The sequence below is a fragment of the Daldinia decipiens genome, assembly GCF_022478715.1.
Source record: "Daldinia decipiens strain CBS 113046 unplaced genomic scaffold F4813scaffold_15, whole genome shotgun sequence".
NCBI classification, from domain to species: Eukaryota; Fungi; Ascomycota; class Sordariomycetes; order Xylariales; family Hypoxylaceae; genus Daldinia; species Daldinia decipiens.
The window spans coordinates 643014-664906 of record NW_026054558.1 but is presented as its reverse complement, the minus strand read 5'-3'; the positions used below and the strand labels follow the sequence as shown (position 1 = coordinate 664906).

The window sequence follows — 21893 nt, the reverse complement described above, 5'->3', positions numbered from 1 at the left end:
AAGATACTCTAATGTACAATACAGATCCCTATTGCATGAACTAAGCCAAGTACGAAATTGTGGGGGAGCGGTCAGAGTCGGCAATTCAAGATATTTTCTGGATGCGACATCGAGTAAAAGACAAAGCTAACCTACCTAAGCTCCTAAATTCCCATAGTAAACCCTAGATTCGATAATTACCAGCCGTTTCGTCCAGAGCGCTTCTGTCATTGAGTGCCTAATAATCATCCTGATGATGCCGTAGTCAAGCGCGACTCCCTTAAACCATATAAAATGGCAAAGCGCAAGTCTTACGGAGGCGAAGGAGGCTATTCGGGGAAAAAGCAAAAGACCACCCACGTGCATGATCCCCCTACCTCTGAGGATGTATATACCGGAAGACAACTTCGTGAGCTGCTATCTTTCGAGCAAGACCTTCGGAAGGCTAGGCACGGTATGTTGGTTCGAGCTCAATTGCAGCTATTCATTATAATACGAAATGCTAATATTCTCTGATCTTAGGTCTCCAATCGTTCAAAAACCTCCTCGATTGCATCGTCAACAACGAAGACAAGGATTATGAGAAGCTTCAAATACTACAGGAGTTCTTGGACTCGGTGAAGCCACGAGAACAGGATGACGAAGTCCCCGTGTATCTACCAGATATGATGGAATCGTGGAGCATGGCTTCACAGTTAAATAACGAAAATGTCATGTCCGCCGTCGCGGTTGTCCTCGCGCTTCTTCTCAAAATTCTCTCCGGGAAAGTGAATTTGGTGTCATATGGTTTGGGGATATGTCGGACTCTCGTTCAGAAACGGCAGCAAGAGCTGATTGCTAAAAATCTCTCGGCTGACAACGGCAAAGATTTCATAATATCGCCTACGTTAAGGCTTCTCAGAGAAGCGGTATGCTTCGATGGTGGAGCTCTTGCAGCCCCGATATTCAGAGCCAGAAATAATACGTTTAAATCCCTCGCTAGGAATATAGGTCTTCGGTACCTAGGAGAAGGCGTAGAAGACCCTAAACGACCGTCTGTCAGGACAAATGCGATACGGTTTCTTCTAAGTAGCTTGAAGCTTCTTCATCTTGAAGCGAAGCGCGATCTATTATCCCAGAAGGACATTGTGGCGGCGCTTATGAGGCACATCAGAAAGGACCCCCCTTCATTAATCTATGAAATCTTAGAAACACTAAGAGCTTCAGTTATTTTAGACAGGAAGCTGCCGAAGGAGATCAAGATTAGAATCCTAAATGCGCATTCGCTTATCAGGATAGCGGAGCTCTATGGTTATCCTGAAGTCCCTACCGAGCATGAGAGTGAATCAGAGCGCGAGCGCCCAACAGTCGAGCAAGCAGCTCATGCGTTCTTGACCGCTGCTTGCACTGATTCCGATGCTGGTGTTCGTCGATCGGAACATGGTTATTACCCCGAGGGCGTAGATCCCAACGCAATACCATCAGCGGTCAACGATGATCAACCTGTGGATTTTGGTATCGATAGCATTCCGTGGATGGGCAAGTTTGAGAACGATGTACCCGTACGGAATTCGCTGTTAGCAGAGTTCATTCAGACATTACGGCCGTGGTCCAGCACGAAGCAGAATGAACTTCTAGTAGCGATTTTTGAAACATCGCCGGAATTGGCTGCCAACTACTTTTGTCACAAGAAGTCGTTCGCATTTGACCCAAAGCTGACGGCTACTTGGATTGGTTACGCCACGTTGCTTTATAATGTTGTTCAGCTACCGATCCCCTCTTGGTTTGGACACGCCAATGGCTATGCAAGAATCCCTCCCCCTACTTCTGTGGTGCTTGGAAACATAATCCCATTACCCATGACACCGAAAGCTATAACTCGATGCCTCTCTATCAAATCTAAGTTGGCTTCCTTCTACGCCATCCGTCTCCTGATATTAGCTTTGCAAAAGCTCGGCCGAGCTCTGGAGATGTATCGAGAGGCATCGTCGTCATCTGATTCTCTTTGGGAAGAGGCAGCTCGTCGGCTCTTAGGTGAATTTTACCAAAGAATCCCAGACATCAAGGATGTTATCAAATGTTATCTTGCCATGGAGCAAGATGACCTACTCCAACGGCAAGCCGCAAGCCGCTTGATATTACTCTATTACGAAGTCATCCCCCAGGTCGCCTTAAGAGCAAAGTTTGATGTCTCACCAATACTTTCATCTACTATCAAGAGAGTTGAGGCATCCGATAGAGCAGATGAAGATATAGTGATGTCTCTATTAGAACTCGAAAACTTATGCGCAATTGCGAAATACTCCCCAAATATGCGGTGGTTTGCTCGAACCTCCGATATACCACACTCTCCATTCACAACCCTCTTAAGATTATCTGTCGAAAAGACAACTCGATTATCTAATGAGAGCTTAGATGGTGTCTTATATTGGGTTGCTAGTGAACATCAATTGGTAGAAGACCAACCAAAGTCTCCGGGGCTATATCCCTTAATTGCAGCATTAAGGAACCTTGAAACCGTCGATTCAGCAATCTGGATATTCCTGGATAACTGTATCGAGCGTTGTGCTAGGACACCGGTCAAATACCTTGAGATGATTGAAGAGCAACTAGATAAATTTAAAATCTCTGAAGACGAAGATACAGTTACTTGCCCTCTCATGATGACGATTGCGGAGCAGATTCCTTTTTTCAGTTCATCATCCTCTAGCAAGACCACATTGAAAGCATTTGTGCTGTTTCTCTCGGAATACCTCGGACACTCACTTGCCGATGGTGTAAGCCAGCCTTTCATAGAGGCTTCGAAGGAGCTCTTTTCTATTGGCTTTACAGATCAGAAGCTCAAAGAAAAGTTGCGCATCCCAAAAAGGAAGAAACTCATACCAGAATCGCAAGAATATTACCCTAATCACAATGCCTTGCCTCTTAATGGGTGGGGTAACCAAGTTATTAAGGAAGTGGACAGCAATTCAATCGCACAAATCAGTCCTCAGGACCTAGAACAGAGGCTGGCAGTGCCAATCATAGCGAGCAAAGATAATTCCTTGTCTAAATGGGCATCTAAAACACCTGAAGAACTTGTCGAGGAGGGGTATGCATCTTCATTAATTCGCTTGCTTTTGTCTGAACATTCGAGCATTAGAAAGGAAGCACTCATAAATATAGTCAAGGTGGCTGCAAAAATCAAGGATTCAACATACGAGAACAACGAACAAGTCTGGCTCCTGCTTATGGAACTTACCGAATCAGCACGAGATTCGCTTACGGACGGGCCCCTACCGAGTGTGATCGTCGCTTTTGCCTGCAAGGCCCTTGAAGTTCTAACGAACCCCTTGCATAGTCTGTATGAGAAGGTCAATCTGTTCCTCACTAGTGGGCCGGTATGGTCATTAGACAAGATACCTCTTATACAAAATATCCTCCAAGAGGGCCCGACTGAAGATGGGGCTTTCTACTCCGAAGTCAGCTGGCTCCTGGGCTTCCTACTCGAAAGCTTACGAACACCCGCGGACGTGGCTCTATTTCATAAACGAAGGGTTCCCGAGAGGTTGTTCGCTCTAACGTCCAACCCCTTTATGGGTCCTAATCTGAGGACGCAAATTTTGAGGATCATCTACAGGATGTCGAGTATCGAGGGGGGAAGCGATACTTTGATCACGAGGTTTGGAGTGGCGAGTTGGCTTCTAGCGCAGAGGGATTTAGCAACAGAGGCTACTGAGCGCGGACTGTATCAAGCGGTGCTTAGAAGATTATGGGAAACCTGTGATCAAAAACGCATCTCAGCGTGGAGCAAGGGCGGCATCGAAAGGCTTGTAGAGTCATGATAGTATCCGTATATACTACCAAAACATAGCCATTTTACATATGCCATAAGCTAATTCAGAGTTACTTATAACTCCCACACATGCATCCCGTTTTCTCTTGTATAAGCTATGATTTATAGTGTAATGTGAAATTCTAGTCGGTTCGCCATAATCGTTGACACGACTAGAGGTCTTAGACAGGGACAACACGTTACCCCTATAGGTCGATATATGTTATATTTTAAGTAGGCAAGGTAACTAAATATGAAAGTTTACCTAACATATGAAAGTCATTTAATATGTAGAAATTGATTATATAATTGCCCTATGGAACTCTTAGCTGACCCAATTTAGGCATCAAAAGCTTGCAGGTATCGACCCACTCAGGCCAGCGTGACGCTAAATTAGCTGTACAATACACTGCATCTGCATAGTACGTCAGGCCTTGCTCTGTGCCTGCTGCCCCTACATGTAATGTTTGGTACATACATGTACATGTCATGCGGCTCGCGGGGATACCTTGTCAGAAGTACATATTTACGTATTTACGTACTTCATACCTTAGGTAGGTACCTAAGGTACATACCCCGAAAGACGGGACACGGGACACGGACCACTTTCTACATTTCCCAGTTCTCATATCTTCAGGGCAATTAATAAACTTCTGGTGGTCTCCTCAAGCAAATATTTAATTATTTGGACAAATGTTTTTGACGTCGGCCTACAACATACATCCATACATCCATACATCCATTGTAACATTTTACGATCATACACCCAACAATACGACACTAAAGACACTTCTTCCGTACAACATTACTTTTAACTACCTAGTTAACTAATTCATCAAACATCTAAGTTTTAAATGCGTCTTTGAGATACCACCACCACCACCGCCACTTCCCCTTCACGTCGCTTCTCTCTATCCGAGGTAGCTCATACCCTCTCGGACCCTCGTCTTCAGATTGATCGCCTTGGCAATTGACGCGCCTCCTCCCTCCAATTCCAATTAGCAATCCGACCTTGATCAACTTTGATGAGCGACATAATTCCCTTCTAGGGCCCGGGATTCCTTGAACCCGACCGGTGTCGCCAACAGAAAAAAAAAAAAACCTCGTCACGCCCTCACTAACTCTTCCACCCCGCACAAGACAAATACTTTTAAGGAGAGCCTTGCTTAGCCAACTCACGATAATCCATCCTACCGCCCCTATTACGACCGCGTGCCCTTCAAACGTGGACGCTGTCCACGTCTCCCCGCCGCATATACGTATTATTCCAAATTTAGATAACTACCTGACCATCAAATGATATGGCATTACGATATACAGTAGACACGCTGGTATTTCTGCGCGAGTCGCCCTTGTGCGTCAAGCCGGGCGCACTTCCCCCTGCAGAAGAATGGATGGGGTACGTTTAAGCTAATAAAACGTGGGATTTACTTTTTGCCGCCATACTAATAAGCCATACAGGCCACCGCCCGAAGCCTTCCGCAACAACCAAGGGAATAAACCTGGGACCGAGAGAAAAAGCAACGACAGCTCCCTATTAGACCCGTCTAATAGACGAGTAGGCATTGACAGACACACATCGCGAAACGCCGGGGGTATGTTTTTATATCAATTCCCCTCTATCTAAATTCTTCTAACTGGTTTCCCTAGTTTCTGAGGATATTATCCTCGGACCACCGCGGACGACCTTTTCGTCGGCTACTCTCACAAGGGCCAACAAACCATTCGATACTGATAAGACCTTGAAGGATACCGATACTCGAGACCGCTTCGCCTTCCGCTCCCGGAATGGCGATGCTGACAATTCTGAGCGCTTCCGTGACCGTGACCGCGATCGTGACGCTCGGAATGGCTTCCGCCGACGCGGTGACGACCAGGACAGTGAGGGCTGGAGTACCGTGAAGCCCCGTAAAAGTTTTGGACATGAAGGCGCTGAAAGATTCCATGGTCGTATGGGTGACCGGCCTGAACGTTTTGGACCAGAACGCCGACCGCGCGATCAAGATGACACTGATAATGGGGATCGACCCCGTCGCAACTTCGGCGAGTTTGCCAAGGACAAAGAAGGGGAAGATAGCGATAAACCCCGTAGAAACGGCCTGAACAAGAACAGGACCGATCAACCCTGGCTAAGGGACAATGACGCCCCCGCGCCTCGGGAACGTTTTGACAGGTCCAAGAGTTGGAGAGATAGGGCCGGAAACGAGCATCAGGGTGAAGGACAGCAAGATAGGCCGAGGGAAAGAACATTTGAACGAAGATGGGATCGAGACCGGGATCAGCGTCAGGAACGGGAACCGGAATGGCTTGATGAGCCCGTCGAAGAGCAGCCCCAAGCGCATACTCAAGAGGACTTCATGAAGTTTATGGATAGTATGAAGGCAGGGAAGAACTCGGCAAAGGCTGAGCCGGCCCCTAAGTCAATTACTGAAGTATCAGCACCACCCGAGAAGGTTGAAACCGAGAAGACAAAAGTCAAATCGGCGCCTGCTGTAGAGACTGGACCGGATAAATTTTTCGCTGCATTTGCACAGAGTTCAAGCATGGAAACGCCAATGAGCACTGGTGAAGCTGCTAAGGAGAATGCTATTCCTGTTATCAAGCCAAAGACAGGTTCTCGATTTCAGAAACTTTTCTCTTCACAAGAAGAATCTCGACGTCAAGTTGAGCCTCCGACTCCTGTTGCTAGTGCTCCGCCAGCCAGTGAGATGAACCCTCTTTTCGCTCTAGGTGGTGGGCAAACACAAAATGACACAGCCGAAAAAGTCGCTTTTCAAGCATTGTTGCAAAAGCTGCAGAAACAAACCCTTCAGGCTACGACGCCGCCATCTGGCGGGTTTTCAGAGCCTCCTCCTAGCCATGTGATTGCTTCCCCCGGCCCTTACCAGCTTTATGCGCAGGACCGCCGCGAAGAACCGCTCTCTCGTGGACTTCCTCCAGGTCAAGATGTTCACACACCTAGGCCACAAGTACATCCGCAATTTGCTGCCGGAATGCGCTCAGAACAGCAGATCTTGCATGACCTCATTGGCCAGCGGCAGAGCGCAGCGCGGTCTGAACAACCACCAAGTCGAAATAGCAACAGTAATGCTGAGTTCCTCATGACTCTAATGCAGAGCGCCCGAGTAGCGCCCGAAGCCCAGAGAAATGAGCAACTTGCTATGAGAATGCCGCAGCCCTCTAGGCCAGCACAAATCCTTCCTACGCCAGATAGGGAAATCGATTATCAACACGAGCGTGTTACCGCTCAACATCCAGTTGGTCGTCCCACCAACTTGCCCAGCTTCTTTGACGAAGTTCCAATTCATCATAGGGAACCAGATAGTCGCCCACAGCAGCCCACCCAGATTCTCCAGCGCCAAGTTCCCCCGGGCTTGGATCAGATTCATCCAACTGCTTGGATGCAGAACAACGCACAGCAGTTGCCCCCTCTAGGTCGACCTATGATCCCCCCTCCTGGGCTAGCAGGGAACCCGCGCAACGTCCCCATCCCGGGTGCATTCCCACCAGGAAACTTTCCCATAGGTGCATTTCCTCCAGAGGGGATAGTCGGCCCCCCACGCAACATGGCACCGCCTCCAGGCTTCTTCGGCGGCCCGCCACCGCCGGGATTCATACCGCCAGGGATCCCTGGTTTCCAAGGACCGGATAATGTGGCATTCAGTTTCGATCACCGCGGCATGCCTCCTCCTCCCGGCACTTTCCGTCGGAACTAGGAGTCCTCCGAATCTGATTACTTCGAGGACTAAACATTGCATCACACTCAGTTCAGATGTAAACTTAGTGGGTTTATCGTGTCATATTCACAATATTTCCCTGTAGTAACTGGATTAAGCAGAGGCGACGGGACGCTTATGTGTGTACTGGTAGGATCAGGTCGGACGTGAAGACTAGGGACGAAAAGACAAGAGTCTAGGCGATTCTTTTTTTTTTCTCTCCTTGGAAGTAAAAGGGATTAGAGCGTGTACTATTGTAACAACCCTCCTTGCTCGCTCCAAACAACAGCAAAGCAAAGCAAAGAAAATAGTTTAGAACCAAACAGAGGCTCTACCCTGCTAGTTATCCCATTACAGGGCTCTGTCTCTGCGTCAAAACGAATATAACCAGGTTCACAGAGTAATAGTTTGCGTATTGGCCTGATAGTAACGTAGTAACGAGAATGAATTATGAAACCTGATAATGGAAGAGATGATTCTAACCTAGGTAGGTTTTCCCTTTTTACCCTTTATATGCCTCTCATGCGACATGATCCGCGACTTGTGATATAGATAGGTATATATAGGTATATATAATGCCTCCGGACCGAAATCAGGACTTCCGGACAATTTCTAATCTGAAGAGAACGGAGTTCGGACGAAGGGAGAATGAGACCGGACGGATGGGTGTCGAGAAAGGGCTGTTCGGTGTAATTTGCTTACCTGGATTGCGTGTCTGCGGCATTAGGTGGGCGGAAATACGATGTATAATATTAACAATAGTAAGATAGGAAGGATATGCGTATTCGGAACCCCGGAGGTGGAAGTGCTGACAAACGACGGGAAAAAGGAGTGGTTGAAGAGAGGGAGGATGTTTAGGTAGTTATTACGCGCAAGAGGAACGGTATAACTAGGACGATCAATGGAGAAGAGAAAGGGTAATTAAAAGCCTCCCGTCATATTTCATCTCTTTCTTCTATTCAGTTATCTATGGGATATCTTAGGTCTTAGGTACATACCTAAATAACAAGATTCGCTCATAAGATATTTGTTAAGCAGTCAGATCTTCAACGTAGTTCTTGAACAATAGGTAAATAGTGTGTCTATGATTTGGATTATATTCGCGCGGCCATATACACAAAGGCTGATGATGTATTGTATAACTAACCCAACCAACCAACCAACCAACCAATCTCTTCCCTCCCTGGCTGCCTTGCCATGTGGAACTCTATACAGCAACAGAACGCAACGCTCGCTCTCAAGACGCCAACTCCTCAACGCTATGCATTCGTTGCCAAATGTATGTGCATGTTATCGATTCCTTCTCGGTCTACCTGGCTTCCTATCTCCAAACGCTCGACAGTCATGCTACCCAAGAAAGAACTAAGCCCTACTTAGTCCTATGGTATTAGTCTTTGAGCGCTTTGCCTCGTGTCTGTACATTGAGATTTACCCCTATGGGGTTACGTCCTTCTCTTCTTTCCCTCAGCTCTTCTTCATTCCGAAGATGTTACGCTTCTTCTTTTCCTTTTCCATTTTGTGTGGTTTGCCTCCGCTCGCCGACGATGGAGGTCTGACATCACTTCCGTTTGATGGTTTAGGAGTGTGAAGCGACATATTGCTCATTGCCTGTACAGGCGGAGTATGTGTGGACGGAGCATGAGGCTCGCCACCTATTCTTGGCCCGCCTGGTAGCCCACCAGGATGAGGTGGTGCTCGTCCTGGGGGCGGGCGTTGGCCACCCGGTGGTACCGGGGGAGCGGCCATCGGTGGTGGAGCGGGTCGCTCGAATAAGTGTGCCGGTGCTCTTTGGGGTGGCCTCTCCATAGGTATATCGAGTCGTCTCTTGTCTACGCCCAGATCACCCACCTGTCTAACAAATAGCTGTGGTGTGAGCATATGGCTAGTTGCTAGGAAGACATCGCGGTTCAAAGCCGCGCCAACCTCGTAGCAAGAGCGCGATTCGGAAAACGTTGCCCCACCGGCCATAAAGACAATAATACGTTGTCTGTTATCTACGACACGTCTACCAGCACCAGCCCAACTAGGTTTCGTTGCTCGCAGAGAGCCCTGGCCAATGAGCGCGTCCTCGTTGGGGTCAAGTGGTGGTTTGACATAGGGAAATGCTGTCTGATCCAATGCTCCTCTGCATAGGTGTTCCAGCATGGTTTTCACCGCAGGATTGAATCGTGACATATAGTTATCCTCAGGGACCGGTACCTTCGGGTCGATGGGAAACAGGGGCTTTATGTCTTTACGGATGTCCTTGAGACCATGTGTAGTACGGCCACCAAGTAATTCCAAATTTCCTATAACTTCGCCGTCCTGGGGCGGCAAAGACGCATGTGCTAGTAACCTCTGAATATCTTCAGGGATTACTCCGTCCCTATAAAGGAGGTACATCATTATAAGACGCAGACGATCCGACTGGGTGACAGCATCATCATCCAAGAGGCGAACAATTGCATCGAGGACGTTTTTTGGTTTCCGATTATCCTCGTCAAGGCCTGTAGCCATATCCTGTTCTGTAGGAGACATCTCGGACAATTTATGGTGTTGGAAGATGTTCATACACTCTTGCGCCATGGTAAGATGGAGGGAATATGCTTCTTTCATCTCTTGGAATTGTGGCAGCCCCGCCATCATATCTTTAATTGCATTCAGACTAGTGGTGTCGCTGTTCGAATTTGTGAAATGAGGGTTTTGATCGAGGAACTTCTGGAAATCGCTCATCAACTTATCGATGGTATCCTTCATATGTCTGTGCCGGTTTTCAACCCATACCTTGTCTTTTTCGGTGAGCTCCATGTCCTTCTCTTCTGCATCTGGGGATCCCTCGTTAACGGTCATGTGGAACGTCGTCTTATCTCCGTCCTTGATCGGTAGTAGATCGTGTGCCATTGCTTGATATGTAAATTCATGTATCAAGGGAGCCATCAAATCCATGGATCTGTCCGTCACTATGAGAACTCCCTGCGGACGGGAACTCGGCGGTGGGAAGTTAGGATTCCATTGTGCATATTCGTCGAGCTCCTCTGACACAAAACGGGCAAGATGTGACGATAACACGCTGGCCTCATGTATTGGATTCTGGGGCCGGTAGTAGCGGACCTTAGGGTACTCGCCAAGGGTCACACATAGACCAGTGATCTATCAACATTCAAGTCAGACGACAGGTACCAGACGTAAACTAATATGGTTCCGCAAACCTTCTGAGCCAAATCTTGCATGTGCTTCCTTATAAGTCCATTGCAAGCGGGATGGAATAGGATTGGAAAGCTCCAAGGGTCTCTAAACGTAACGACGTGGGACTCGCGAGGGTAATAGTCGATCGAAAGAGTTTCAAAGCCCGCAATCTGCTGCTTTGCTAGACCTGAACCGTCTATCCGCCTCCTTAGCTGAGGATCGAGTACCGTGGTCCATACTAAATAGCTTTTTTTATATCTCCGTCGTTCAATATCGGCCATGAGACAGTCTACAATGTGAGGTTGCGGTGACAGTATATATATAGCGTCCATACTCGGGTTCATATCTCTCCGATCTTCGATAAGTTCGATGTCTGTAGCATTCTCTTCAGTCAATGCGCCAGAGACGGGACGTGTTCGGGTAACGTACTCGCAATATTATGATTAAGAATGTCATCCTCCTTGACGGCATTGTCAATTATTTTCTTCGAGTCGGCATCGATGACCAGAATTTTCCACTATACGCATTGTCCTGTTAGTATGGTGGTCTCGGCCTTAGAAAGGGGTATGATGGTATAAGGGTATAAGGGGTATAGCTTACATCACCAGCAGTAATGTTCTTAACGGTATTTATGATAACTATATGCGAGAGAGAAGTCATAACGTTAGCTATGCTACGAACAGGCTCTTGCTGACGAGAAAGGCAAGCTTCCAGCCTCGTGAAGGTCTAGGGGTCCTCTCACCGTCGCGTTGTTCTTCGATCACGGATACCCCCATTTTGTCTTAGCCCGTAGGCACTACGGAGATATTATGGTGACGCGCTATTTCTACGAGGTTTTCGACGTTAAGGAACACGACGTGTTGTGTAATTGGTGAGCTCGGAAGTAGGAGGTAGGTAGGTTAAAGGCAAGCTCCTACAAGATATACCTATTAACCAACGTGTCGCTATCGGGAATTGTTGTTCGCATGTACGAGTAACGAGTTCCGGTAGGCGCGTATGGTGATAAGAGATGGACGTAAGAGGAATTTACCTGTATCACCAAAGCATATGCAAGTTTCTGGTATCGATGAACGCATTACACCTAGCAACGTGGTAAGAGGATTTGAGTTTCAGAGAGACGGGACTGTGAGAATGTAGTAAAGTGGTAAAGTTGGTTCTTGGCCCTTGGCGGGGTTCGGTTTCAGGGCGCCAATCCGCTAATGCGACCGAGTTGGACACTGGAAAGCCCCACTTCGTCGCTAGCGGACAACATGAATTAGCGTACCTACCTAAGGTAGGTATCGTACTTCGTACTACAAGGTATACCCACATGCATCTACAGGAGGCACCCAGCCTTATATAGGTACATTTGTACCTAATACATGCAATTGATGGAATTGTTACATACCTACATGTAAGTAGGTACTCGCAATAGAAGTTTAAAGTTGCGGGACGTCATACGTAGCGTGACACATCAGGTGGTTGTCAAGGTTCTTAGTTAATGAAGATATGATGGAACTAATAAGTCAAGCCACGATTGATATAATCCAGCCACTTAAGTTATATTGTTCCGTATTAAGGCATTTATAGAGTAACCAGACTCAAGTCTATTAACAGTCTGGAAAAGGGGTATTCATATTAAAGATTAAATAGTCCCATATATAATAACATGTGACTAAAGACGTGCGGTGTGTTTTATCCGGTCCCCAAGTATTTCTCCACATCCGAATTGCTGTAGAGCTGCCGCCGAAGTTTTTCATGCCGTTTCTTATCCTCCAAGGCCATCCTCCGCACCTTTTTGGCGTCATAAGTCTTCGCCTTCTCCTTCTTGGGCGGTAGGTTCTTTGGCACTTGGACCCCTATCCCTAGGGTATCATTCTTTGGTTTTACTTTGATGGGATATTGCACACCCTGTTGTTCAACGCCCAGTCCCTTTCGTGAGTCTGGATCCCAGCCTTGAGACTGAAGGATATTCAACCCCATTCGCGACCGGTCTAGTGCCGAAGGCGGGTGCGAATGAGTTAGGCATACCTGATGTGCTATCGAAGCTTCATGTGGCCGAGAGCTTGTCTTTGCTTTCCCATCGGAGTCGGGACCCTCTTCCAGGGGTTCCTCCAAGGGCAACCGGCAGATTTCACAGGCTCGAGGAATTATAGCAACATCTGAACTCTCTTTTGAGGTGGATTGGCTAACCTCCTTTTCCTTAGGCAATACAATGCTCAGGTATAAATCAGCTACAGATTTGGAAGTTTTCGTAGCTGTGTCTTCTTCTGTAGTGTTGAGGTTACCTGAAGAAGCAGGGACGAAAACGACCCGTTTTCGCTTTAGTCCTGATCCAAATGGTCGCTTGTCTTGAAGAGGGATGTCGTATTCAGGATCGCTCCACTCATCAGACACCATTTTGATAATTAATGAAGTGCAACCATCTGGGCAGAAACCTATATTCGTAGATAGTTGTAATCTTTTATGTTGTGCGCGAAGGAAATAAAGAATAGTGAAAGTCAGGAAGTCAGGAAGTTGGAAGAGCTGATAGGTTATGTGAATTACATAGGTGCCTAGGTACCTCACTACATTTGACCCGACCCTGCCTCCTACAAATTTGGGTTAGCGCATTCGCCGCTTTTGCTCAGGCACGTGCCTAGCTCAGCTGGATTCAGCTGGATTTATGCATACTTTCAGCAGTTATGCAAATAAACCGGACTACATGCCAAAAATTATGCACTAACTATTAACTTAGAACGTCAACTTAGAGGTTGTGGCAGGTGATTACGTAATTACAGGTAGCTATACTGAAAATTATTGGGCTTTGCCCCAGTAATTATCAACTTAACCTAATCAACATCATTCTACCCCGTCATCAAGGTCTAAGCTAGGCGAGACAAAGTATCTAGGTGGTGTTGGAGTGTTGGAGTGTTGGATGACCCAGAGATTTGGCCCCCTGGTAGTTATAATCAATATTACGTATAACATCTCCCACTCCTTTTCAACCCTTACCTCCTTCCTTTTAGCCCTTGCATCCCATTTCAAAATTTATTTGGCGTATAAAAGTAATTGTAAGGCCCATTCATGCCCATCCATGCATTTAAGTCCGTCTAACTATGTAGCCAGATGTTGCATAATATTGATAGCTGCTCGCCTCACGATCGTGGAAGCCTTGCACTATGTCTAGACGATTATTCTATAGTCTTTCTATCTTAATTTCCATATCAGCATTGTTTCTTGCTCGGTTTATAACTCTGAGCCCAAGTCCCAAGTCACCTCCTGTTGTCATTGGTCGCGCAAATGTTGTCTTGTTTCTCGTCAACAGCGAAGCTGGGTTATCGAATGTGTTCGTAGCAATAGCAAAATCTGTGCTGGAACAGCATCCCGCGGTGACGATACACTTTGTATCATTCGCACCCCTAGCACCTCAACTAGAGCGCATTTCCTCGTATATTCGCGTCAAGAACCCATCCAACCCCGCTCCAGATATCAGATTGTCTGGCAGAATAATGTCCAACATGGTCCATCGAATCACACTTGATTTTTTAGCAATTTGGTATATGTCAACTAAACGTGAGAGGTGATTTTCAACCGCTAGAAGAATGAAACCTACCTAAGTTGGTGCAAGGAGAGGCCAACTCAAAAACGCCCTTGGGGGCACCTGGTTCAGCTGGCTTGTATTGTACAGGTACTTAGGTAATTCAGGTAAGCCTCAAGTGCGGCTCAGGTTTAAAGCGGCGTTGCCTAGGTACCTATGTACCTATTTATGTAATATACAAAAGTGGGCACCATCTCGGCACATTCAGCCTTGCATTTCCGATCTGTCAACCCCTGTAATCCGTAAAGATCTAAAGGACAGAAAAAAGTTGTCGCCACAGCCCCCTGTACAACGCTACGCCATATTCACGGATTGCTTAGAAATGGATGCTTCCGCCAGCTGGACTTTCCACCAACGACTTCTTCTCAAATTTCCCTTAGAATTTCAATTGCCTTTACCCGGCTATCATGCCAATTCCATTCTTCTACGACGTACTGGTAAATGGCCCCCCGGCTTGGACTCCCGATTGGGCGCGCGACCCATGGACCTTGTTCCAAATTGGAGCTGTTGCCGGATTCCTGTACCTTCTAAAGCGATACTCTGCCGGAACTGTGAGCATGGCAGAACGCAAAATGCATGGCCGGATAGTCATGATAACTGGTGGGACATCAGGAATAGGCGCTGCTGTAACACGAGACTTGGCTGAACGAGGAGCCCAAATTGTGCTTCTTACCCACCTGCCGCCGTCGAACCCCTTCCTCGCTGATTATATCGGAGAGTTACGTCAACGAACGAAGAACCAAATGATATATGCGGAACAGGTCGACCTCTCTTCTCTACATAGCATTCGTAAATTTGCTACCAAATGGATCGATAACGCACCGCCCCGCCGGTTGGACATGCTCATTCTATGTGCTGCTACCATTACACCACCAGGGGGCAAACGTACGGAGACGGAAGAAGGGATTGAAGAGATGTGGATGGTCAATTATCTCGCCAACTTCCATCTATTGGGGATATTAAGTCCGGCTCTCCGAGCCCAACCCTTCGATCGCGACGTACGAATAATCATTCCGACCTGTTCCTCTTACATTCGGTCTCCGACGCTCAACAGTGCGCTCGTGAAGAAGGAATGGACCCCGGGGAAAGCTTATGCCCGAAGCAAGTTGGCGTTAATGGTATTTGGGCAAGCGTATCAAAAACATCTCGATGCGTACAAGCGACCAGACGAACTTCCAATGAACTCCCGAGTCATCTTTGTCGACCCTGGCTTTACGCGCACTCCTGGGATGCGGCGATGGTTGACACGGGGCTCGCTCTGGGGACTTGCGGTATATGTATTATCTTACGTAGTACCCTGGTTTCTTTTAAAGAGCCCGGAAATGGGTGCCCAGTCTATTCTTCATGCTGTTATGGATCCAAGGCTAGGGATGGGACCGGGTGGCAAGCTTATTAAGGAATGTAGCGAGGTTGACTTTGCGAGGATGGAGGTAAAGGATGAAGAGGTAGCAAAAAAGCTGTGGGAAGCCAGTGACAAGCTTATTGAGAAGACCGAGAAAGAACAGGCAGCGCTAAGAGTTTTAGAAAAGAAAAAGCAAGAGTTAAAAGAGCAGGAAAAAAAGGAAGCAGAGAAGGCCGAGGAGATTGACTCGTTAATAAACACGATCAAGAAGGGGAAAGAGGCCGAAAAGAAAACTTCGCGACGGAAGGGTAAGAAGACTTCGTCATGAATAGACTTCTAAATAGATGGTTTAATTCTAAGTATCCTCGCTCTAATTCTCTTGTGCAACTTTCGACGAAAGAGTCTCAATGAACTGAGGAGGATATATTGAATACCTTAGGTTGAGTAACTATCCCATTACTTAAACTTGCATATTTCCCCCAACGACTTACACAGCAACGTTCTAACCTAGACGTAAAGGATTAAACTGCATTAGTTTACCTGTAGATCTAGCCTAATTTGCTATAGATGTGCGCTAGCATCATTATTGCATGGGTTAAACGTACCGAGTATACGTTATGCATTTCAACGAGACACAAGGGATTAACCTAGAGGTTCCACCGTAGGGCAACATTGATTCCTACCTACCTCTAGGAAAGTATCATCGTAATAAATAAATATCTACTAATTTCCAATCTGTTTTATTTCTTCAATCGAACGGGACATAATGCTGCGGCACTCGGTATCTCAAATCTTCGGCTTAAAGCACCCTGCTTTATCCCCACGTGAGAATGACGACATTGGACGACAACCTCGGGTTAGTTTCAATTTCACAGCTACGGCTTCGTCCTTATCTTCATTTACTAACTCTTACATCCAGCCGCCCAACGTAACAACAAATCAGTTGTCGGCTCAAATGTCACCTCACGAATCCGACATTATATTCCCAAATGTCTTATCTCTAAACTCATCACCTCAGTCGTCATACTCTCAAGAGCCAATTTCAATGCCGATGCCCACTCCGGTTCCGGTCCCGGCAGTTCAGCCATTGCCGCTGCCCGGTCACATGCCGCAAGGTATCGCGGCACCGATACCATACACTTCGACACTTGCGACTATGAAAATGGACGCTTCGAGTCTGCATCCTGTTTTCTTCACCGAGAGGTTACAGAGGTCACCGTTCGTGTTTGACGCAGCGGGAGTAACTAGCCCCGTTGCCCATGGATACGCCTATCCGGAAACACAGCGGAGAACCGATGGAACTATTTCTTCTAGATTATGAGGGATGCTTTTTGTGGGAAAATCGGTAGAGGGGGAGGTCGTGAATCAATATTTCGGCCAAGAATATGGATAGTCGAGTACTCTTAGCAATCTTTGAGCTTGTCTAAAGAAGCTATTCTTATTATATCATAAGGCGACCTGCTTGCTACAGAATTGGCTATAATTACCTATAGGAGGCAAAAGCCTACATACCTCTTATAGCGGCTTGAACCAATCTGCTTGTTAAAGATACAGAACTATATGTACATAGCTACAAACGAGAATACACCTGGTATCCTAAAGCAATCCCTCCGGCTCGAGTACCGACGCCAACAAAAAGAACAAGGCATGTTGTTTCTTTTTCGTCTATTCGTGAGCCTTGGTATTGGCAAAGACTTACATCCTCTCCACTTGTCAGCCTAGAAAAAAACGCCGTTAAAAACACAACAAATTAGGAGGCTTTTCACGCTCTCTTCCTTAGCCCGCGCATGGATATCCCCTAGCTCTCAAAGAACGTATACATGCACGCTGCTGTACTTCCGACTCATCCCGCAGCATTCTTGACTGTAATCACAATCGCGACAATGATCAAGAGGATTACTACTATGAGCAGCGCCATCAACTTGACGTTTTTCCACCACATCTGTCTTTTGAGACCGCGACTGCGCACTCTGAACTCTCGCGCGCTGCCACCGAGGCGGTCTGTCTTGTCAACAAGTAAGTCGATGCGCTCGCCTCTCTCGAGTAGACCCTCGATGTTGCGGGTCATGATGCCACGGACGTCATCGATCTCGCGCTGGACATTGGTGATGGCATCGTCGCGGCCACCGCTCGTGGTGCCGAACTCGACCATCAGGTTTTTGAGCTCGGCATTGAAGCTTCCCGCGCCATAGTTAGGCATGTCGGCAAAGTCGGCCGTCTCCGCGGAGAACTCGTTGAAGAAGCGCTTGCGGATCTCGAATAGGAAGCCGAAGGGCACGCGCCGGCCCAGCGACGACTCCGCGATCACGAGGAACGTCAACCCGCCGGCCGACCGGTTGCCCGGATGCGCCGAGGGCGCTTCCGATATGTAGTGGATGTGGTGCGAGCCATGCGTGTACGTGAGCTTCTGAGGAGTGTCGTGGTTGATCTTGGGGAGAATAAGGGAGGCGAGCGACGAGGTTTGCGACGAGGCCGAAGTCGTACATTCAGCTAGTATGGTAGTATGATGCGCGATGCACGAACTGCGCTTGTTAGCTACGCTCATTGGCTCCTTTTTGATCGATAAGATGGATCAGGACGTACTAGAGAAGTGGAGTTTGAGGTGTCGAGGAGGACGCCATCGTGAATGATGTATCGAGACACTCAATCTATGTAGAATGTAGCTGATCGCTCGAGACTTTTGATAGTATTCGTGGGTTTCAGTCTTGATTATCCAGTAACCTAGGAGAGGAATATCTAGGAGGGGGGGGACCTTCGAAGGTAAGGGATAGGATTGGCAAATGGATTGACAAAAATCAAGTCAGCAAGTTCAGGCGGCAGGGCGGTTGGGGTGAGGTGAGGCTACCTTTCTTAGGCGAACTCAAGATGCATTAATGACGATGGGGGATGGGGGAATGGGGGAATGCATTAAGTGATGCACTAGCCAACATTAGCCAATAAAAGACCGAGCTTAAGAACCAGTATATCACAATAGGCAAGTACTGTTTGTACTCCGTGCGTACCTACATACCTAGGTACCTAGGTACGCAATGCAAGTCGTACTACATGTATGTAAGCGTCCCTCGGATAAGCCACGGATTTATCGATAAGAAAAATTCATGTATCTTATCGGTTGGTCGCCCACCATCGTTGAAGTTTCTAAGGTATGAGGTCTGTGATTTGCCTCCCATTGAATACTTCGTTTGCTTCGTTAGCTTCAGGGTTGGTGGCAAGCCATTTTTAATGCAAATGGATCAAAATCTGATATGATTCCTGACCTCTTTCTTATTCCTTATATGTGAAATGCACTTCCCTCTCAGGGCTAGACCGGCTAGTTCAAGCTATGCGACTCGCGCATATCACAGACAAGTCGTTGGAAATGTTTCCCTTAGAAGGGCTTCCTTTAGACATGCCTTTACAACATTCAGTGCCGCGGCTCGCGTCCAAAAAAAGTCGAGTACAAACCCCTGGGCGAAAAAGTTCCAGGTAAGAAGAATATAAAACTATCCAACCATAAATAATAAATATTAACAATTTATATCGGTCGAAGCCAGGTGTGCCGTCGTTTAGTAATCCAAGATATCTAGAAGCTCAAACTCGTTTGAATAAATTAGGCGAAAACGGTCCTAAGAATTCTAAACTGTCGCAAAGAGAAGCGACCAAGACCTATGGCATATTCCGAAACCTAACTCTCGGTAGATATGACCTGTTGATGACTACTACGAATGGTTGGGAAGCTAAGCAGGATGAGTACAAATCATTCGGTGTCAACTCCAAGATGGACTTAGACCGCGAGGCAAAGCTGTTTAGGAATTCGATTGCAAGAGCCTACGATCTTGCGAGCGAGAAGAATGCTATCTCAAAGCTTGAAAACCCCTTGTTCTGGGGCTTGCGCAATGCTTTCGTTGAGAATGATATAGTTGGGCTCTCTGAGGAGTTGGCCTATGGCTTCCAAAACTTTCTTATGCGCTCGAGATTTCCCAAGAATATCGTCTCTACGCATAAGAAGATCGCGGATTTTCGGTTCCCCTACGAGTGGTTTCCTGCTACACGGGCTATGCAACGCACAATTTATCTTCATGTCGGTCCGACCAACTCTGGGAAAACTTACAATGCCCTAAAGGCGCTTGAAAACTCCAATTCCGGTATCTACGCGGGGCCTCTTCGGCTGTTAGCACATGAAGTATATACTCGCTTTAATGCTAAGGGCAAGAAATGCGCCTTGATCACCGGTGAAGAACAGCGTATTCCTGAGGACGAAGACAATTATTTTAGAAGCTGTACAGTTGAGATGGCCCCTCTTAACTTACCAGTGGATGTTGCAGTCATCGATGAGATCCAAATGATTGGAGATAGCGAAAGAGGGTGGGCGTGGACTCAAGCGGTCCTAGGTGTACAAGCCAAGGAAGTCCATCTCTGTGGAGAGGAGCGCGCCGTGGAACTGATTCAGTCTCTATGCGATACTATTGGCGATAAATGCGTTATAACGAGATATAACAGACTCAGCCCGCTAGAAACCATGGATAAAAGCCTAGATAACTACTCAGACCTTCAAAAGGGGGACGCTGTCATCACATTCTCCCGACTTACCATCCACGCCATAAAGAATCAGATCGAGAAGCTTACAGGGCGCCGATGTGCCATGGTCTACGGATCATTGCCACCCGAAACTCGCGCTCAGCAGGCCGCACTTTTCAATGATCCCGATAACGAGTACGATTTTCTCGTCGCTAGTGACGCTATTGGCATGGGTCTCAATTTAGAAATCAAACGGATCATCTTTGAGCAAACGCACAAACGCACGAAAACCGGCTGGCGGCAAATATCAGTGTCCGAAATCAGGCAGATAGGAGGCAGAGCTGGCCGTTACAGGACGGCACGCCAAGCAACCGAATCAGAATCGACAACGGACGTAAATGGAGACAAGACAATTGGAACCCCACCGCCCAAAGCTGGCCAGCCTGGATATGTGACGACTCTAGAAAAGGCTGACCTTCCTGTCGTCAAGGAGGCATTCCTTCGCGAGCCGGAACCTATACTGTCGGCTGGTATACAGCCACCACCGTCGGTCATCGAGCGATTTTCATCCTACTTCCCGCCTAATACTCCGTTCAGCTATATAATATCTCGCTTGCGAGACATCGCCCAAGTTTCTTCGAGATTTCATATGTGCGGTCTAAAAGAAATGCTAGCGGTTTCTGATCATATCCAACCCTATCCCATGTCAGTTTATGATCGATGCGTCTTCCTAAATGCGCCGGTCTATCTGGCTGATAAGGCGGGCGTTCAGATACTAAAATCTTTCGCGAAGTGCGTCTCTAATATGGAAGGAGGCGAACTCCTCAGCATCCCGGGGATCGACTTGGAACTTCTTGACACGGGCAAGGAGGCCTTCGGTGACTCGCCAGAGCATCTGCGACGACTAGAGACTCTTCACAAGATGATAACACTCTACCTCTGGCTTAGCTATCGGTACTCTGGCGTCTTTCGAAGCCAGAACCTTGCCTTCCACGTGAAGGAATTATTGGAGGCTCGGATCGATGCTCATCTGGCTAAGATCAGCGTTAACACCGCGAAGCGTAGAGCAAGATTAGAAAAGATTCGTAAGGAAGCTAGTGAGTCGGAGCGTAAGAAAGAAAGAGTTCTTGGTGGAAATGCTTCGGTTGATGGACCCGGACACGAAATACTTGGCGAATGGAATGAGGAAGGGCATCAAGAACCCTTATATGACAGCCCTAAGGAACTGGCACCCATCACTCGGCTAGAGCCGCGCTCTAAAAAAGAAATGAGGCCGTAGACTGGTATAAATTACTGGCTTCGTACGTATATATCCAGGGATGTAACACAATGTACAATATGGCGACTAGCGAGGACTAAGTCTGCAGGATAACTCCAATCACATATAGCCCTCCTATAGGCCAGGTATAAACATACCAAAAATGGGACAATGATAAAGAATACATATGTAAGACTTGAGAGGTACCTGTATCTAATATATAGGTACATATAATTAGAGTAAGGAGGAAAGTGCATACACACATGTATGCATGTACTAGTTATTCATAACTAATTAGAAGAAGGAAGATCTTTCAACATAGAAAAAGAAGCAAGGCAAGTGCTTTATAAAGAAAGGCAACGCTACCTAAGGCATATGCAACACTGTTGGAAGCGCGGTAGATATTGCGTAAGATATCTTTACCGACTTCAACCTTTCAATATTCTTATCTGTCTTCTACCTAACCAAGCCATGTTTGCCTTGGTATAGTCCTCCCTATAAGTCGTATTTCACATGATCGAAATTCCTATATCAACAATGGATCTTTTGTCACCCTCGCATAAAATTAACTCTTTAAAGTGACA

At 47.1% G+C, this 21893-nt stretch overlaps 9 protein-coding genes across 9 annotated transcripts; 6 read left to right on the top strand and 3 right to left on the bottom strand.

The window, feature by feature from the left end:
* Positions 1-135: 135 nt before the first annotated feature.
* On the top strand, positions 136-3860 carry F4813DRAFT_358774 (ribosome 60S biogenesis N-terminal-domain-containing protein). Its single transcript, XM_049243270.1, has 2 exons — positions 136-433; positions 502-3860. The coding sequence occupies exons 1-2, from the start codon at positions 274-276 to the stop codon at positions 3780-3782; spliced, it is 3441 nt and encodes a 1146-aa protein (XP_049099975.1). The 5' UTR covers positions 136-273; the 3' UTR covers positions 3783-3860.
* Positions 3861-5073: 1213 nt separating this feature from the next.
* On the top strand, positions 5074-7488 carry F4813DRAFT_389272 (uncharacterized protein; the record flags this gene model as incomplete). The annotated part of the gene is made up of 3 exons (XM_049246803.1): positions 5074-5171; positions 5234-5367; positions 5423-7488. The coding sequence occupies 3 exons, from the start codon at positions 5074-5076 to the stop codon at positions 7486-7488; spliced, it is 2298 nt and encodes a 765-aa protein (XP_049099974.1).
* A 1415-nt stretch (positions 7489-8903) lies between these two features.
* On the bottom strand, positions 8904-11914 carry F4813DRAFT_67623 (Sec1-like protein). Its single transcript, XM_049248755.1, has 6 exons — positions 11684-11914; positions 11396-11566; positions 11254-11291; positions 11083-11170; positions 10677-11026; positions 8904-10617 (listed from the first exon to the last, which is right to left on the bottom strand). Exons 2-6 carry the CDS (start codon positions 11427-11429, stop codon positions 8953-8955), a joined length of 2175 nt encoding a protein of 724 aa, XP_049099973.1. The 5' UTR covers positions 11430-11566; positions 11684-11914; the 3' UTR covers positions 8904-8952.
* A 254-nt stretch (positions 11915-12168) lies between these two features.
* On the bottom strand, positions 12169-13159 carry F4813DRAFT_358769 (uncharacterized protein). The gene has a single exon (XM_049243269.1). It carries the CDS (start codon positions 13030-13032, stop codon positions 12328-12330), a length of 705 nt encoding a protein of 234 aa, XP_049099972.1. The 5' UTR covers positions 13033-13159; the 3' UTR covers positions 12169-12327.
* A 312-nt stretch (positions 13160-13471) lies between these two features.
* F4813DRAFT_358765 (uncharacterized protein) lies at positions 13472-14402 on the top strand. The gene has a single exon (XM_049243268.1). The coding sequence runs from the start codon at positions 13794-13796 to the stop codon at positions 14196-14198; it is 405 nt and encodes a 134-aa protein (XP_049099971.1). The 5' UTR covers positions 13472-13793; the 3' UTR covers positions 14199-14402.
* Positions 14403-14481: 79 nt separating this feature from the next.
* On the top strand, positions 14482-16006 carry F4813DRAFT_67584 (NAD(P)-binding protein). The gene has a single exon (XM_049248752.1). The coding sequence runs from the start codon at positions 14620-14622 to the stop codon at positions 15880-15882; it is 1263 nt and encodes a 420-aa protein (XP_049099970.1). The 5' UTR covers positions 14482-14619; the 3' UTR covers positions 15883-16006.
* Position 16007: 1 nt separating this feature from the next.
* F4813DRAFT_67585 (uncharacterized protein) lies at positions 16008-17100 on the top strand. Its single transcript, XM_049248753.1, has 2 exons — positions 16008-16410; positions 16474-17100. Exons 1-2 carry the CDS (start codon positions 16321-16323, stop codon positions 16873-16875), a joined length of 492 nt encoding a protein of 163 aa, XP_049099969.1. The 5' UTR covers positions 16008-16320; the 3' UTR covers positions 16876-17100.
* A 236-nt stretch (positions 17101-17336) lies between these two features.
* On the bottom strand, positions 17337-18525 carry F4813DRAFT_67589 (synaptobrevin-domain-containing protein). The gene is made up of 2 exons (XM_049248754.1): positions 18138-18525; positions 17337-18076 (listed from the first exon to the last, which is right to left on the bottom strand). Exons 1-2 carry the CDS (start codon positions 18173-18175, stop codon positions 17398-17400), a joined length of 717 nt encoding a protein of 238 aa, XP_049099968.1. The 5' UTR covers positions 18176-18525; the 3' UTR covers positions 17337-17397.
* A 41-nt stretch (positions 18526-18566) lies between these two features.
* On the top strand, positions 18567-21336 carry F4813DRAFT_67518 (P-loop containing nucleoside triphosphate hydrolase protein). The gene is made up of 2 exons (XM_049248751.1): positions 18567-19019; positions 19084-21336. The coding sequence occupies exons 1-2, from the start codon at positions 18837-18839 to the stop codon at positions 21328-21330; spliced, it is 2430 nt and encodes an 809-aa protein (XP_049099967.1). The 5' UTR covers positions 18567-18836; the 3' UTR covers positions 21331-21336.
* The last annotated feature ends 557 nt before the right edge of the window (positions 21337-21893 follow it).

Excerpts from the sequence above, each read along its gene's own strand:
- F4813DRAFT_358774 (XM_049243270.1), top strand. The coding sequence starts at position 274 with ATGGCAAAGCGCAAGTCTTACGGAGGCGAAGGAGGCTATTCGGGGAAA. Across the intron at positions 434-501 it reads CCTTCGGAAGGCTAGGCACG|GTCTCCAATCGTTCAAAAAC; the intron begins GTATGTTGGTTC and ends CTCTGATCTTAG.
- F4813DRAFT_67623 (XM_049248755.1), bottom strand. The coding sequence starts at position 11,429 with ATGGGGGTATCCGTGATCGAAGAACAACGCGACG. Across the intron at positions 11,171-11,253 it reads AGAACATTACTGCTGGTGAT|TGGAAAATTCTGGTCATCGA; the intron begins GTAAGCTATACC and ends CAATGCGTATAG. Across the intron at positions 10,618-10,676 it reads TGCAAGATTTGGCTCAGAAG|ATCACTGGTCTATGTGTGAC; the intron begins GTTTGCGGAACC and ends GAATGTTGATAG.
- F4813DRAFT_358769 (XM_049243269.1), bottom strand. The coding sequence starts at position 13,032 with ATGGTGTCTGATGAGTGGAGCGATCCTGAATACGACATCCCTCTTCAA.
- F4813DRAFT_358765 (XM_049243268.1), top strand. The coding sequence starts at position 13,794 with ATGTCTAGACGATTATTCTATAGTCTTTCTATCTTAATTTCCATATCA.
- F4813DRAFT_67584 (XM_049248752.1), top strand. The coding sequence starts at position 14,620 with ATGCCAATTCCATTCTTCTACGACGTACTGGTAAATGGCCCCCCGGCT.
- F4813DRAFT_67585 (XM_049248753.1), top strand. The coding sequence starts at position 16,321 with ATGCTGCGGCACTCGGTATCTCAAATCTTCGGCTTAAAGCACCCTGCT. Across the intron at positions 16,411-16,473 it reads ACATTGGACGACAACCTCGG|CCGCCCAACGTAACAACAAA; the intron begins GTTAGTTTCAAT and ends TCTTACATCCAG.
- F4813DRAFT_67589 (XM_049248754.1), bottom strand. The coding sequence starts at position 18,175 with ATGGCGTCCTCCTCGACACCTCAAACTCCACTTCTCTA. Across the intron at positions 18,077-18,137 it reads CCTCAAACTCCACTTCTCTA|TTCGTGCATCGCGCATCATA; the intron begins GTACGTCCTGAT and ends TAACAAGCGCAG.
- F4813DRAFT_67518 (XM_049248751.1), top strand. The coding sequence starts at position 18,837 with ATGCACTTCCCTCTCAGGGCTAGACCGGCTAGTTCAAGCTATGCGACT. Across the intron at positions 19,020-19,083 it reads CCTGGGCGAAAAAGTTCCAG|CCAGGTGTGCCGTCGTTTAG; the intron begins GTAAGAAGAATA and ends TATCGGTCGAAG.